The sequence below is a fragment of the Nicotiana sylvestris genome, chromosome 5, assembly GCF_000393655.2.
Source record: "Nicotiana sylvestris chromosome 5, ASM39365v2, whole genome shotgun sequence".
NCBI lineage: Eukaryota > Viridiplantae > Streptophyta > Magnoliopsida > Solanales > Solanaceae > Nicotiana > Nicotiana sylvestris.
This window is the reverse complement of record NC_091061.1, coordinates 26,556,119-26,571,382: the sequence shown is the minus strand read 5'-3', so window position 1 is coordinate 26,571,382 and position 15,264 is coordinate 26,556,119. Positions and strand designations below refer to the sequence as shown.

Below are 15,264 nucleotides of genomic sequence, written 5' to 3'. Positions count from 1 at the left end.
ACCCCACAACAGCATGTTAGTTGTCTTTAATCCACATGCACCGTTTCTTTCGTCAACTCAACAATAATTTTGATTTTTTTTTTCCGTTTTTGGTTTGTTTTAAGACTGAAATCCAGCCTCCAATCTTGTCAGAAACATAGGATTCTTATCCTGTATTTATCCAATGTTCGCATGTTAATAGTATAAATCTACTAGTATATAGTACTTTTTTGAAGTGGTAGGTCATAAAAAAGGCAACAAACAGCAAAATATTTCTAAAATTGTAGACTTATTACTTATTTGTTTAACTTACCAGTTACTACTAGCTCTTCTATTATTTACTTTATAACTACGAAATCAGCGAAGTATACCTGAAGATCATTTTTATTTAACTATGTGATCATCTCGTCTAATTGTTACGACATTACACCACTTTTATTTATCTGATTAGATCATTTTTTTTAATTGGACAAAAAAATATCTGATTAACATATTAATCTATGTGACAAGATGTTATTAGTTAACGTCTAGAAAGTCTCCATCCAATAATTTTCTGTGTGCGTCGTCACATCTTTTAGAGATTGTAATTCTATGAGGAAGAAAAATAGATAAAAATAAATGAAGTACTTAACTTTTCTTTTTAATAATTATTCAACTATTGAGTTCAATTTTATTATTATTATTTTCTTAACCCTTTACTTATTCTTCGTTTACTGTCCAAAGTATCGGCTGTTACAAAGTTTTTTGGCATATTCACTGATCACTCGAGAAAATTATATGAATAGAGTTTAAGTTATATACATAATTAATTAGCGAAAAGAATATAATTCTTCACACTTTTTACAGGATCACCTAAAAAATATTTACTCGTAACATAAATTGACTATAACTTATTAGTATTACTAAGAAAACCAAAATTGTGAAACCAAAATATAAATCTACATATTCATATTTTGGTAAGATCATAGGCTCCCACCTCCCGTTTTTTGGTCTTTTTGTGGGGTGTTTTGACTTCTATTCATCAAAATGATGCGCAAATATTTATAGGACTTTTTACTTTCTTCTTCACTACTGTTTTGGTTTCAAATAATTATTGTTTTAATAAATTGAGTTTGTTTAAAATGATATTTCAAAAAGTAAGAATTATCACACACCAAAAAAGGTGTTTAAATCAAGCCAATAAATCTAAAACATTATATTTTATAAGTATATTATAATTGGCTGAAATATATTTTACTATGATTTTTTTATTCTTAAACACATTTTGATGAGTCTTGGATTGTTTAGTTATGTGTAAACACTCGGCACAAGTGTTTAAATACATATTATAGCCTTCGTTATACTTTGCAAACATAAATTCCCCTACTGTTGATAAAGTTGTTAAAAATACCGTCCAACCGTTAAACCACTTCCACCACAGAATGTGTCACGGGGGCGTTTTCAGTCAGGTCAAACACACTCCTGCATGGCAGTCAAGTTACGCACTTGACACAACCTTCCCAACACTTAGCCAAAAAAATTCAGCAAGTTTCTACTTAGAATTATTTTAGGTAGCAAATATAACGAGAACACAATCAAATACGGAAAAATCCTAACATTTGTATTAATTCGAAAACTTACAAAAGAAACCCTTACTTGACTATGATCTCAAGTCGATTAGAGCTCCACTTTGACAAAGAACACAAGTTGTTCTTTAGTCAATACTAAGACCTGCCCAATGCCTAGTCTTAGTCCCTTTTGAAACACTTAGAAACTCTCATGTTTCACTCATGTTTCCCTCTTGAATTTCACACGAAATTCCCCACACACATCTCACTAAGTTGAAAGGCACCTATTTATAGCACGCAGGCAGCCTTTGGCACTTGACAACACATTGACACTTGTTGCCTACAACTTTTGCCACTTGGTGGGCTAATGCTAAAATTATTCGTATCTTGTAGTTGACATCCTCAACTATATAGGCCATGATCTAAACGAAATGATAGTGGATACAAGCATAAAGCAGTCATGGGTACAAGTAGTTACAAAAAGGTAACCGCCAATTACTTTGGCATGTGGACAGTATGTGATATTTGACTTGGTCATTTGTTGCACACCCAAGGCTTGCATCCTTGGCCCTTTGACATTGCTCCGCACCAATGCCTTGCTTGCAACCTTCCATCCATGATTTTTCGGCACACGCAACGCCACTATCGCCCCCATACGCCTTGGACGAGTTTCTGCCTTGTCCATGTCAACCCTTGTTTCACCTGTGTCATTGCTTGTATTTTGCTTCACACGACCTTGTCTTAGCTGTTAAAATTCTTTGCTATCATTCTACATTGCTTTGTTATAGCTTAGCCCGCACTTGACATTGCCACAACCCAAAGTGTTAGTACCACTAGCTCTGGCGCGCATGCCTTGCCATGCCGCCCCAACTTTCCCACACTGCCTTGTCAAACCTTTGCCAAGCATGTCTTGCCTTCCCTAGGACCTTAGCCAATACGCCAATGCAAATGTTATACTCCATGATTAGTAAGTAGTACTTTTTACAGTAATATGCCACGTGCTTTTCTACACGATCTTTTGTTTGTTGTGCGTGATTTAACTTTTTCAGAATATTTGTTTTCTTCTTTTACCAATTTCAGTTGTCCATCAAACTGAAAGGCCAAAGTAGTGACAATTATTAGAACTCATTTGATGTAATAAAACTTTATAAGGAGAAAGTCTAGAAAGTCTCCATCCAAATAGTTTTATGTGCGCGTCGTCACGTCTTTTAGAGATTGTAATTCTATGAGGAGAAAAACAAATAAAATTAAATGAAGGACTTGAACTTTTCTTTTTAATAAATATTCAACTGTTGAGTTCAATTTTATTATTATTAATTTCTCAACCCTTTACTTATTCTTCGTTTACTATCCAAAATATCGGCTTTTAAAAAGTATTTTGGCAAATTCACTGATCACTCGAAAAAATTAATATGAGTAGGGTTTAAGTTATATACATAATTAATTAGCGTAAAGAATATAATTCTTCACACTTTTTGCAGGATCACCTAAAGAATATTTACTGGTAACACAAATTGAATATAACTTATTAGTATTACTAAGAAAACCAAAATTGTGAAACCAAAATATAAATTTACATATTCATATTTTTGGTAAGATCATAGGCTCCCACCTCCCTTTTTTTGATCTTTTTATGGGGTGTTTTGACTTCTATTCATCAAAATGATGCGCAAATATTTATAGGACTCTTTACTTTATTCATCATTACAGTTTTGGTTTCAAATAATTATTGTTTGATAAACTGAGTTTGTTTAAAATGACATTTTAAGAAGTAAGAATTATTACATACCAAGAAGGGGGTTTAAATCAAGCCAATAAATCTAACATATTATATCTTATAAGTATATTATAGTTGCCTGAAATATATTTTATTATGATTTTTTTATTCTTAAACACATTTTGATGAGTCTTGGATTGTTTAGTTATGTGTAAACACTCGGCGCAAGTTTTTAAATACATATCATAGCCTTAGTTATACTTTGCAAACACAAAGTCCCCTACTGTTAAATAAAGTTGTGAAAAATACCCTCCAACCGTTAAACCCCTTCCACCACAGAATGTGTCAAGGGGCATTTTTAGTCAGCGTCACTCCCGCATGGCAGTCAAGTTACGCAATTCATAGAGCCTTCCCAACACTTAGCCAATTTTCAACATGTTTGTACTTAGAATTATTTCAGGCAGCAAATATAACGAGAACACAATCAAATAAGGGAAAATTCCAACCTTTGTATTAATTCGAAAACATAGAAAGGAAACCCTTACTTGACTATGATCTCAAGTAGATCAGAGCCCCACTTTGAAAAAGAAGACAAGTCGTTCTTTAGCCAATACTAAGATCTGCCCAATACCTAGCCTCAGTACCTTTTGAAATACTTAGAAACTCTCGCATTTCACTCTTGTTTCCCCCTTGAATTTCACACGAAATTCCTCACACATATCTCACTAAGTTGAAAGGCACCTATTTATAGCATGCAGGCAGCCTTTGACACTTGACAACACATTGACACTTGTTGCTTACAGCTTTTGCCACTTGGCGGGCTCTTGTAGTTGACATCCTTAACTATATAGGCCATGATCTACATGAAATGATAGTGGATACAAGCATAAAACAGTAATGGGTACAAGTAGTTACAAAAAGGTAACCGCCAACTACTTTGGCATGTGGACTGCATGTGATCTTTGACTTGGTCATTTGTTGCACGCCCAAGGATGGCATCCTTGGCCCTTTGACATTGCTTCGCACCAATGCCTTGCTTGCAACCTGCCATCCATTATTTTCCGGCACACGCAACGCCACTATCGCCACCACACGCCTTGGCCGAGTTTCTGCCTTGTCCATGTCAACCCTTGTTTCACCCGTGCCATTTCTTGTATTTTGCTTCACATAGCCTTGTCTTAGCTATTAAAATCCTTTGCTATCATTCTGCACTGCTTTGCTATAGCTTAGCCCGCACTTGACACTGCCACAACCCAAAGTGCTAGTACCACTTGCTCTGCCGCGCATGCCATGCCATGCCATGCCGCTCCAACTTTCCCACACTGCCTTGTCAAACCTTTGCCAAGCATGTCTTGCTTGCCCCAAGACCTTGGCCAATACGCAAATGCAAATGTTATACTCCATGAAAAGTAAGTGTATTTTTTACAGTAATATGCCACGCGCTTTCCTGCACAATCTTTTATTTCTTGTGCAGGATTTAACTTTTTCAGAATATTCGTTTTCTTCTTTTACCAATTTCTGCTATCCATCAAATTGAAAGGTCAAAGTAGTGACAATTATTAGAACTCGTCTGATGTAATAAAACTTTATAAGGAGAAAGTCTATAAAGTCTCCATCCAAATAGTTTTCTCTGCGCGTTGTCACGTCTTTTAGAGATTGTAATTCTATGAGGAGAAACATAGATAGAAATAAATGAAGAACTTGAATTTTTCTTTTTAATAATTATTCAACTGTTGAGTTCAGTTTTATTATTATTATTTTCTCAACCCTTTACTTATTCTTCGTTTACTGTCCAAAGTATCGACTTTTAGAAAGTATTTTGGCATGTTCACTGATTACTCGAGAAAATTACTATGAATAGAGTTTAAGTTATATACAAAATTAATTAGCTTAAAGAATATAGTTCTTCACACTTTTTGCAGGATCACCTAAAGAATATTTACTTGTAACACAAATTGAATATAACTTATTTGTATTACGAAGAAAACCAAAATTGTGAAACCAAAATATAAATTTACATATTCATATTTTTGGTAAGATCATAGGCTCCCACCTCCCTTTTTTTGGTCTTTTTGTTGAGTGTTTTGACTTCTATTCATCAAAATGATGCGCAAATACTTATAGGACTTTTTACTTTCTTCTTCAATACTGTTTTGATTTCAAATAATTATTGCTTTGATAAACTGAGTTTGTTTAAAATGATATTTTAAAAAGAAAGAATTATTACATACCAAAAAGGGTGTTTAAATCAAGACAATAAATCTAAAACATTATATCTTATAAGTATATTATAGTTGGCTGAAATACATTATACAATGATTTTTTATTCTTAAACACATTTTGATGTGTCTTGGATTGTTTAGTTATGTGTAAACACTCGGTACAAGTGTTTAAATGCATATCATAGTCTTCGTTATACTTTGCAAACATAAATTCCCCTTCTGCTAACAAAGTTGTTACGCACTTGACTCAGCCTTCCCAATACTTAGCCAAATTTTCAGCTAGTTTGTACTTAGAATTATTTTAGGCAGTAAATATATCAAGAACACAATCAAATACGGGAAAATTTCAACCTTTGTATTAATTCGAAAACTTACAAACGAAACCCTTACTTGACTATGATCTCAAGTCGATCAGAGCCCCACTTTGACAAAGAACACAAGTCGTTCTTAGCCAATACTAAGACATGCCCAATGCTTAGCCTTAGTCCTTTTTTAAACACTTAGAAACTCTCACGCTTCACTCTTGTTTCCCTCTTGAATTTCACACGAAATTCCCCATACACATCTCACTAAGTTGAAAGTCACATATTTAAAGCACGCAGGCAGCCTTTGGCACTTGACAGCACATTGACACTTTTTGCCTACAACTTTTTCCACTTAGCGGGCTAATGCTAAATCTGTTCCTATCTTGTTATTGGCATCCTCAACTATATAGGCCATGATCTACACGAAATGGTAGTGGATACAAGCATAAAGTAGTCATGGGTACAAGTAGTTACAAAAAGGTAACCGCCAATTACTTTGGCATGTGCACTGCATGTGATCTTTGACTTGGTCATTTGTTGTACGCCCAAGGCTGGCATCCTTGGCCCTTTGATATTGCTCCGCACCAATGCCTTGCCCGTAACCTGCCGTCCATGATTTTTCGGCACACGCAACGCCACTATCACCCCCAAACGCCTTGGCCGAGTTTCTGCCTTGTCCATGTCAACCCTTATTTCACCTGTGCCATTGCTTGTATTTTGCTTCACATAGCCTTGTTTTAGCTATTGAAATTCGTTACTATCATTCTGCACTGCTTGGCTATAGCTTAGCCCGCATTTGACATTACGACAACCCAAAGTGCCAGTACCACTGGCTCTGGCGCGCATGCCATGCCATGTCGCCCCAACTTTCCCACACTGCCTTGTCAAACCTTTGCCAAGCATGTCTTGCCCGCCCCAAGACCTTGGCCAATACGTCAATGCAAATGTTATACTCCCTGATTAGTAAGTAGTATTTTTTACAGTAATATGCCACGCACTTTTCTGCACGATCTTTTATTTCTTGTGCAGGATTTAACTTTTTTAGAATATTTGTTTTCTTCTTTTACCAATTTCTGCTATCCATCAAACTGAAAGGCCAAAGTAGTGACAATTATTAGAACTCGTCTGACATAATAAAACTTTATAAGGAGAAAGTCTATAAGGAGTAAATGTATCACATGAATTACCTCTCTTAGCATAAAAATCATGAGCAAAGGAGCATACTCAATTAATTGATGATGATGTTAGTAGGAAACCAGATGAACCAAAATCTTTCTGGATAGTTAAGGAACGAAAAGCATAATTATCCAAGGTGAATATGCAAAAGATACAAAATACAATATCCTCTACGATAGTAAATAAAACAACCAGAAGGCAAGAATCAAGACGATGATGAAGAGTTGAGAAAGGAGTTCCGGCCATCTCAACAACGTAGCACTAGAATAGTTTCTTTCTTTGACCATGGTTCGAATACAATTTCCGATTTAGGAGATGCCCGAGGGAACCGCAACAACTCCTTTGAGATCTTCAAGGATTGGCTTTCATTAATACTTGAATCTACCAAAAGGATGGCCTTACGGAGTAAAGGGGCAAAGCCAAGTATGAACCTTACAAAGCGCAATTCAGTTCTTGAACCATAGAATCTGCTTATACGCAATGTTTGAAGATTATTGAGTCCTGGTTCCGCGCAGTCTGGTTCTTCAAAATAATTTACATCAACTTCCATATCACCTATGTTCCCCTGGCTGGACTAAAAGTAGTTTAAAAGTGAAGTAATGTTTTCAGCTCTTTACTCATAAAATGATTAAAAACTCATGAATTTAGCTACTTACAAGAAATTGAAGTATCTTCAAATTGGGACAACTTCTAAGAATCCTTAGAAGGGCAAATATTTGATCTTCATCATCAAAATTATAATGAGCAAAATAGAGAGATCTCAAATTGGTGAGGCGCGTGGGAAGACTCTCTGCTCTAGTATCAGAAGCCAAAACCTAGACAGCAAAAAAACACAAAAGAATAAGGTTAAACAGTACATATATGTGCATTATTCTGAGCTGTGCAGATAAAATCAATTTTTGCAACTAACCTTGAGGAAGTATCTGCCCAAAATAAGATGACTAACATTATGCCAACAGCTGAGAAAATCGGTCAAATTCATCGCTTTATCTTGTCTGTTTTGTGATACTTCTTCTTGGGATGTAAATCCAAGTGTTCTCAGCATCCCACATTCCATGAAAGAACTCAATTTAAGGGTACCACAGCTATGCAAAAATAATATTGAAAGTTCTGGGGCATGTATATTGAAGAAATGAAGACCACTGCAATACACAAAACACAGAATCTTAAGGTTTGGCATCCAAAGGGAAGAATGTGCAACGTCTAATTCAAAGGCAACTCGCATAAGGTGAATCCATTTGAGCATGTGGAAACCCCTAAAACTGCATGGCGGCCTGAAAATGCAGTTCAACAGGCCCAAACGTTCTAGTCCCACACCATACACATATGAAGGCAATTTATAAGGAGCATTGACATTGTTTTGATTCTGAAGAGTGAGATTCACGAGACCATTCCTTGACAAAAATAGCATCCATCGATCGACAACTGAGTGCTGAGAAGAAGGTATTATCGATATATCCAGGAAGAAGGTCTTAATGGCTCCATGGTGTTGGAACAGAATTGTACTAATGATTTCTATTGTGTCTGATGGTGTTCTCTTTGTGCAAAACCGTGCACCAAACACGAGTTTCGGGTTTGAAGCCCAAACATATCTCCATGCTCTAGACAAAACACTCATTTTTGAGGCATCCTCAATGGACATATGATCCTGAATCTGGTGTATAACATTAATAGGAAGATCCGTAAGCCTATCGAGTTTGTCCCCTCCAACTGCAAGTCTCTTACAGCTATCTGTCATCGCCATTCTGACTTCTGGTCATTTGAACAAAACAGAGGGAACTTAAACATAAATGAGAACATGTTTCAACATGCTGCATACATTAATCCAACGTAGCTCTACATTATAGTCAAGAAAGTAATGTCATACTTTAAGATGCTTGACATCAATCGAAACTCAGGTCAACTCATGTCTATCACAATAAAATCATGGGGAATGAATATATGTTAGAACAAAGCTCTTGCTATGCAGATAGATAGCATAAGTTGGTCGTCATCCAAACATTTATCAATATTATACACAGTGGCGTAGACACATACAATAAATGGTGGTCAGTTGAACATCGAAAAATTATACTGAGTATATAAATCAAAAATTATTTTTTATACATGTATAGTAAATCTTGAATGCCCTTAGCGTAATTCCCGGCTTCGCCATGGATATATACAAACTATTCTACCACGTATGCCATGAAGAAGTTAAGCTTCAAAAAAGATCCAACAATTGCAACTAGGAGAACTTTGGACCATATACAACTTTAAAACATCTTTATCAATGTTATTGAACTATGACAATCCCATTAAAATTAAAAATATTGAATGTAGTATACATATATTTATAGTTTATATAGCTTGTTAGTAAGCAATTCTGGCAACATAACTTTAATTAGCTAGTACTAAAGAGTTTTTTTACACCTGAATATAAAGAATACTACTACTACTACTACTACAACAAACCGAGTGTAATCCCACGAGTGGGGGTCTGAGGAGGGTAGTGTATACGCACAGGGGCGAATGCAGCAAGCGAGTGCTTTGAACCCAGTACTTTTGATGCGGATCATAAATTTATTTGTAAAAATCTATCACAATTACAAAAAATAGTAGATATGAAACCATAACTTTAAATATACTATGAGTTCAATGCTAAAAACATTAAAGGTTGAACCCATAGTATTTAAATCTTAGATCCGCCTCTGTGTACGCAGACCTTACCCGTACCATGAAAAGGTGGAGGGGTTGTTTCCGATAGAACATCGGCACAAGGAAGCCTGGATATAAAGAATGAGTATAGTATATATACCATCACAATTTCAGTTCATTGAAACGTATAATTAACTTGTAAAAGTACATATAATACAACAACAAGTCCACTAAATTTCCATTAGTGGGGTCTGAGGAGAGTAAAATGTAGGCAGCCTTACCCCTGTCCTGGAAAGAGTAGAGAGATTGTTTCCGGTGGTAAAAGTACATATCCAGTTACAATAATCACAATTTACCTTAAGAAAGGAAGGGGTTTGGGGCTAATTATCAAAAGAGATTTTTTTTCTTTTTTCTTTTTTAAAATAAAAAAGAATGAAGAAGGAAAACATACAATTTGATACCTTTAAAGAGGAATGTCAATATGAATATTTGAGGAATTCGCTGCAGATTGATTTTTGAGAATGTTCGATGTTTGGGGTTTTGTACCAGAGGAAAGTCGACGAGTAAAAAAGGTTTTATAGATCAGATATGAAAACCAACGACCAGTTTCCCATTTTGATTGGGAATTGGATTTGGATTTCCTGACATGCGCGGGAGCTTTTTTTATTTTTTATTTTTTTTATTTGTGTTAACTCTGTTCTAACTTTTAAGATAACTTAAAAATCAACCGCAATTATTCGATCATAATTGAGTGAGATTAATAACTTAAAAATAAGGTAGGTTAATTATTTGATATAACACATTAAAAATGGGAAATTACCAGCTATGTCTATTTATAAGTAGCTCATTACAAAAATTGGCCAATTGATAAAATATTACTAATATTAGCCAATTAACTACTATTTGTAGCAAAAAAAAAAATCAAATTTTTGCTTTGTTTTGAGTGGGTGTTATTAGAATAGATTGGGCACAACTTAAGGAGCTTGAATCTCAATTTTGGGATGATTTGGTGAAGTTTTGAGGTGGTTTGAATTGAAAATTCGAAGTAAAAGCTGAACAAATGATATGTGTATCACACTGTGTATCATTTGTGTATCACATATGTATCATATTTGTATCAATTGTGTATCACATGTATATTCATGTATACCTGTGTGTGAGATACATGCGTGATACATGTTTGATACATATGTCGCAGAAGACTTTTTGAACTCGATTTAATTACGAATTTTGATACAAAACCAGTCCAAATCACCTCCAATCTTCCTCAAATTTTGTATATAGACTTATCTATATATTTTCAATGAATTTCAACTATACCCACTGAAAAAGTTCCTTTTTTGTTTAGATTTTTGGAATATTGTATAGATTTTTGTATTTCATCACTTTATTTGCTACCTCGTCCATGAAATTTCCTTTCCGTCTTGTACTAATGTTGCTAATCACGCTTAAAATATGGAAGGTGATTTTTTCATGTGATTCTTTGATAGAAAGAACCCTATTATTTGGTTTTTCAATTTTTGTTGGCTAGTTTTGGTAAGTTTATGACTAATGGTTAAAGGTTGGTAAGTTGAGATTTATTTGGGACATTTATGTAAGTTTCCCATTAAAAACGCTTATTATGTAGTAATATTTTTTGATATTGTCCATAAGTTAATTTTTTCACTTCCAAGGGATTCCTAATCCTTTACTTGTCGAGTTTTTGTTTTATGAAAATTGGGGTTGTGTCACTTCAAACTTCTAGGGAATTTTTTGAAATTATATTGATTATTATGATGGTAAATACTTGACTGACAAGTTTGAGTTCTTTCTATTTTGTACTCTTTAATATATGTATCATTTTTCTGTTTGCACTACTCCTTTCATTTATTTTTTAAAAAATAGCAGCCTGATTTTTTTTTAACCCCTCTACTGATTAGCATTATACAAAGATGAGCAGATAGCAGAATGCTATGTCAACCCTGATTGGTCTGTTCACTGATAGCTAGAGAACCACACAATAGATGTAAATCGCACTAGGCAATGCCGGTGCGACGAGCTCTGACTTAAGAGGCTGCTGGTGAGGAAAATCGATCCCAAGTCTCTCATATAGGAAACCACTCACCCAACCAACTCAGTCAACTCCTGCGGGCAATATAACTCTAATAAGTTAGCACTAAAGAGATATGTTACACCTGAATCTAAAGAAATTGCATACACTCACAATTTCGATCCATTAGTTCAAGTAACAAAATAAAGGATCCTGTACACTAGTCATTCAAACATATAGAACAGAAGGCAAGATGACGATGAAGAGCAAGAAAGGGGTTCCAGCCAGGGACGGAGCTAGAACACTACTTACAGGTTCGACCGAATTCACTAGCTTTTGTCCCAAACCATGTATTTGTTTTAAGAAACTCATCGAATATGTGCAACTTATTAATTTAGAATCCAGTAACTTAAACAGACCAGATTCCTGAACCCATAAACTTCAAATCTTGGCTCCACCTCTGATTCCGGCCATCTCAACAACATGGCATTGAAGACCTGCCTTGTTCTTTTGAGCACGGTCGGAATACAATTTTCGATCTAGGAGATGCCCGAGGGAACTGCATCAACTCCTCTGAGATCTTCAAGTATTGTCTTTCATTAACATTTGTATCTACCAAAAGGATAGCTTTCCGGAGTAAAGGAGTAGAGCCAAGAATGAACCTTACAAACCGCACTTCAATTCTTGAACCATGGAAATTTTTTATTAGCAACATTTGAAGGTTATTGAGTCGTCCTTGTGCCCTATTGTCTTGTTCTTCAATAAGATTTACATCCATTTCCATGTCGCATTTATTCCTCTGGCCCGACTAAAAAGCAGTTTAAAAGTAAAATCAGTAACGTTTGCAGCTCTTTACTCGAAAAGTGCCTTACAACTCATGAATTCAGCTACTTACCAGAATTTGAAGTATTTCTAAATTGGGAGAACTTCTAAGAATGCTTAGAAGCGGAGATATTTGATCTTCACGGTCAAAATCACAATCAGATAAATAGAGACATCGCAATCTGGTGAGGCGCGTGGGAAGACTCTCTGCTCCAGTACCAGAAGCAAAAAACTAGACAACAAACAATCACAAAAGAATTAGGTTAAACATTAAAAATATTTGCAAACATATCCTTTTTTTCGCAACTTAATTACCTTGAGGAAGTATCTGCCCAAAATAAGATGACTAAGGTTTGGCCAGCTGCTGAGAAGATTTGTCAATTTCATTGTTTTATCTTGTCTGTTTAATGAAACTTCGTCGTGTGATTCAATTGCAACTATCTTCAGCTTCGTGCATTCCATAAAAGGACTCAATTTTAGGGTGTCATTGCCACAACCATAGAAACATAAACAAAAAAGGTTTGGGGCATATATATTCAAGAAACCAAAACCACTACATTGCGTAAAACGCAATCTCTCAAGGTTTGGCATCCACAGGGAAGAAGTTGCAGCGACTAATTCAAAAGCAACTCGCTTTAGTAAAAGTGTTTTGAGTTTGTGGAAACCCCTGAAACTGCAAGCCGGCCTGAAAATGCAGTTCGACAGGACCAAACGTTCTAGTCCTACACTGTACAGATAGGAAGGCAATTCATAAGGTGCATTGACATTGTTTTGATTCCGAAGAGTGAGATCCACGAGACCGTTTGTTGACAAAAATAGCATCCATTGATCGATAACTGAGTGCTGAGAAGAATGTATAACTGAAATATCTACGAGGAATATCTTAATGGCTCCATGATGCTGCAACAGAATTGTACTAATGATGTCTATTGTGTTTGACGCCATTCTCTTTGTGCAAAACGGTGTATCAAATACGAGCTTCGGGTTTGAAGCCCAAGCATATCTCCACGTACTAGACAAAATACTCATTTTTGCAGCATCTTCGATAGACATGTGATCCTGGATCTGGTGCATGACATTAATAGGAAGATCCGATAGTCTATCGATTTTGTCCCTTCCAACTGCAAGTCTGTTGCAGCTATCTGTCATTGTGATTACAAATTCTGGCAATTTGAACAAAATATGTAAGCACTTAAATATATCTGAGAACATATTAACAACATGCTGTATATCTAAATCAACGATTAATTGTACTCAAGAAAGTAATTTCATACTTTAAAATGCTTTGAAGCCAATCCAGACCATGTCAAAGTAGCTGTTAGACCAATTCTCATTTTACCTTTTGTTGGAACCACAAACTTTTTTCACTAGACTCATCCAAATATATAATCTAATCTACCAATTATCAATTATGCCATTAAGATGTTACACATATTAAGTTTGAGAAACAATAGATCCAAGCTATGTAGCTCCGACGAGACTGTTTGAAAATGCGATGGGTGCGTGTCAGATACTCCAAAAGTAGTGCATTCTTGGAGGATCCGATACGGGTGTCGCAACTGTTTTGGAGAGTCCACACATCATAGGATCCAAGTACTGCAGCTAGAATTTTGTACTACAGAAAATGTTAAAGGAAAGGGTAATGTATAACTCACCCCAAAAGCTAGTTCATGAGGTGAGGATTGACCATATAAGGAAACCATCCTATTCCTAAATATGGTGATGTGGGACTCAACACATAGCACGTTGACATCTAGAGCGTAGACAATATATGATAGGTGTCCAACATTGGATAAACAATGAATTGGAATGAGCCTGACTCCGATAGTATGATAAAAAAAATTAGATCCCGGGCCTAACTCAATTTTTTTTTGTTGCTAAATCAGAGAACATTTATTAAAACAGGAAACTAAGTAGAGTTATTACAACATGAAACTGATCTTAACGATTCAGTCCCTAAATAGTAAATGCGAAATATTAAAGAAGCAAATAAAGATGGTTGGTCCCAAAATAGGTGAAAGATTGTCCAAAACCATGTAAAAAACATCTTTTCCTAAAGAGCCGATGTGGGACTCAACAAAAATTACATAATACAATCAAATAAACGTAATTTACCATTAGAAAGAGAAAGTTTTGGGCTAATTATCAAAAGAGAGATAGAGAGAGAGAGAGATTTTAAAAAAAAAAGGAAAACGTACAATTTGATACCTTTAAAGAGGGGATGTAAATATGAATATTTGAGGAATTTGCTGCATAATGATTCTGGAGAATCGTTTGACGTTCGCTGAAACTCCAAAATTAAAGCTGAGTACTTCCATAAGTTCTGTTAACAAGCCAAAATCAATTTAATTAAAAGCTAGAATTTGAGTTTGACCAATTGTCTCTTACATACTTTTAAATTAATTCCCAATAGTATATACTTCAAAAAGATCCTAAACAGTATTCCCTTGTCCTTTTTGTCCTGGAAAATGCATGAATCATGCATGTGTGTCTTTAATTTTCTATTTTTTTTTTGGTCCAGGTGTCATTAATTTTCTGTATTACATATATTTATACATTTCTCTTGTTTCGTAATGGCCGGTAGTTGTTTACTGTTAACTAGACATTATTTTAATTGGGGAATTCACTTAAATTGCTTAAATTCATATTATTGCTAATAAAACCGGCCATCGGTGTAAATCTTGGTTATAGTAGTAAATATTCAAATCAGAACTTTGAAGGTCGTTTTACGTGAATATCACTTATACATGAGTTAGTCGATCCTAAGGGTCAGAGAGGCGAAAGGTTTCATATTAAAACATTTATTATATATATATATATATTAAATTTA

The 15,264-nt window shown here is 35.1% G+C and overlaps 2 protein-coding genes across 2 annotated transcripts; both read right to left on the bottom strand.

Moving 5' to 3' along the window:
• Positions 1 to 7,087: 7,087 nt before the first annotated feature.
• Positions 7,088 to 10,126, bottom strand: LOC104227753 (F-box/FBD/LRR-repeat protein At1g13570-like). The gene is made up of 4 exons (XM_009780072.2): positions 10,045 to 10,126; positions 7,857 to 8,698; positions 7,603 to 7,761; positions 7,088 to 7,520 (listed from the first exon to the last, which is right to left on the bottom strand). The coding sequence occupies exons 2-4, from the start codon at positions 8,688 to 8,690 to the stop codon at positions 7,194 to 7,196; spliced, it is 1,320 nt and encodes a 439-aa protein (XP_009778374.1). The 5' UTR covers positions 8,691 to 8,698; positions 10,045 to 10,126; the 3' UTR covers positions 7,088 to 7,193.
• Positions 10,127 to 11,667: 1,541 nt separating this feature from the next.
• Positions 11,668 to 14,759, bottom strand: LOC104227763 (F-box/FBD/LRR-repeat protein At1g13570-like). The gene is made up of 4 exons (XM_009780079.2): positions 14,643 to 14,759; positions 12,750 to 13,597; positions 12,508 to 12,666; positions 11,668 to 12,420 (listed from the first exon to the last, which is right to left on the bottom strand). The coding sequence occupies exons 2-4, from the start codon at positions 13,581 to 13,583 to the stop codon at positions 12,088 to 12,090; spliced, it is 1,326 nt and encodes a 441-aa protein (XP_009778381.1). The 5' UTR covers positions 13,584 to 13,597; positions 14,643 to 14,759; the 3' UTR covers positions 11,668 to 12,087.
• Positions 14,760 to 15,264: the final 505 nt, after the last annotated feature.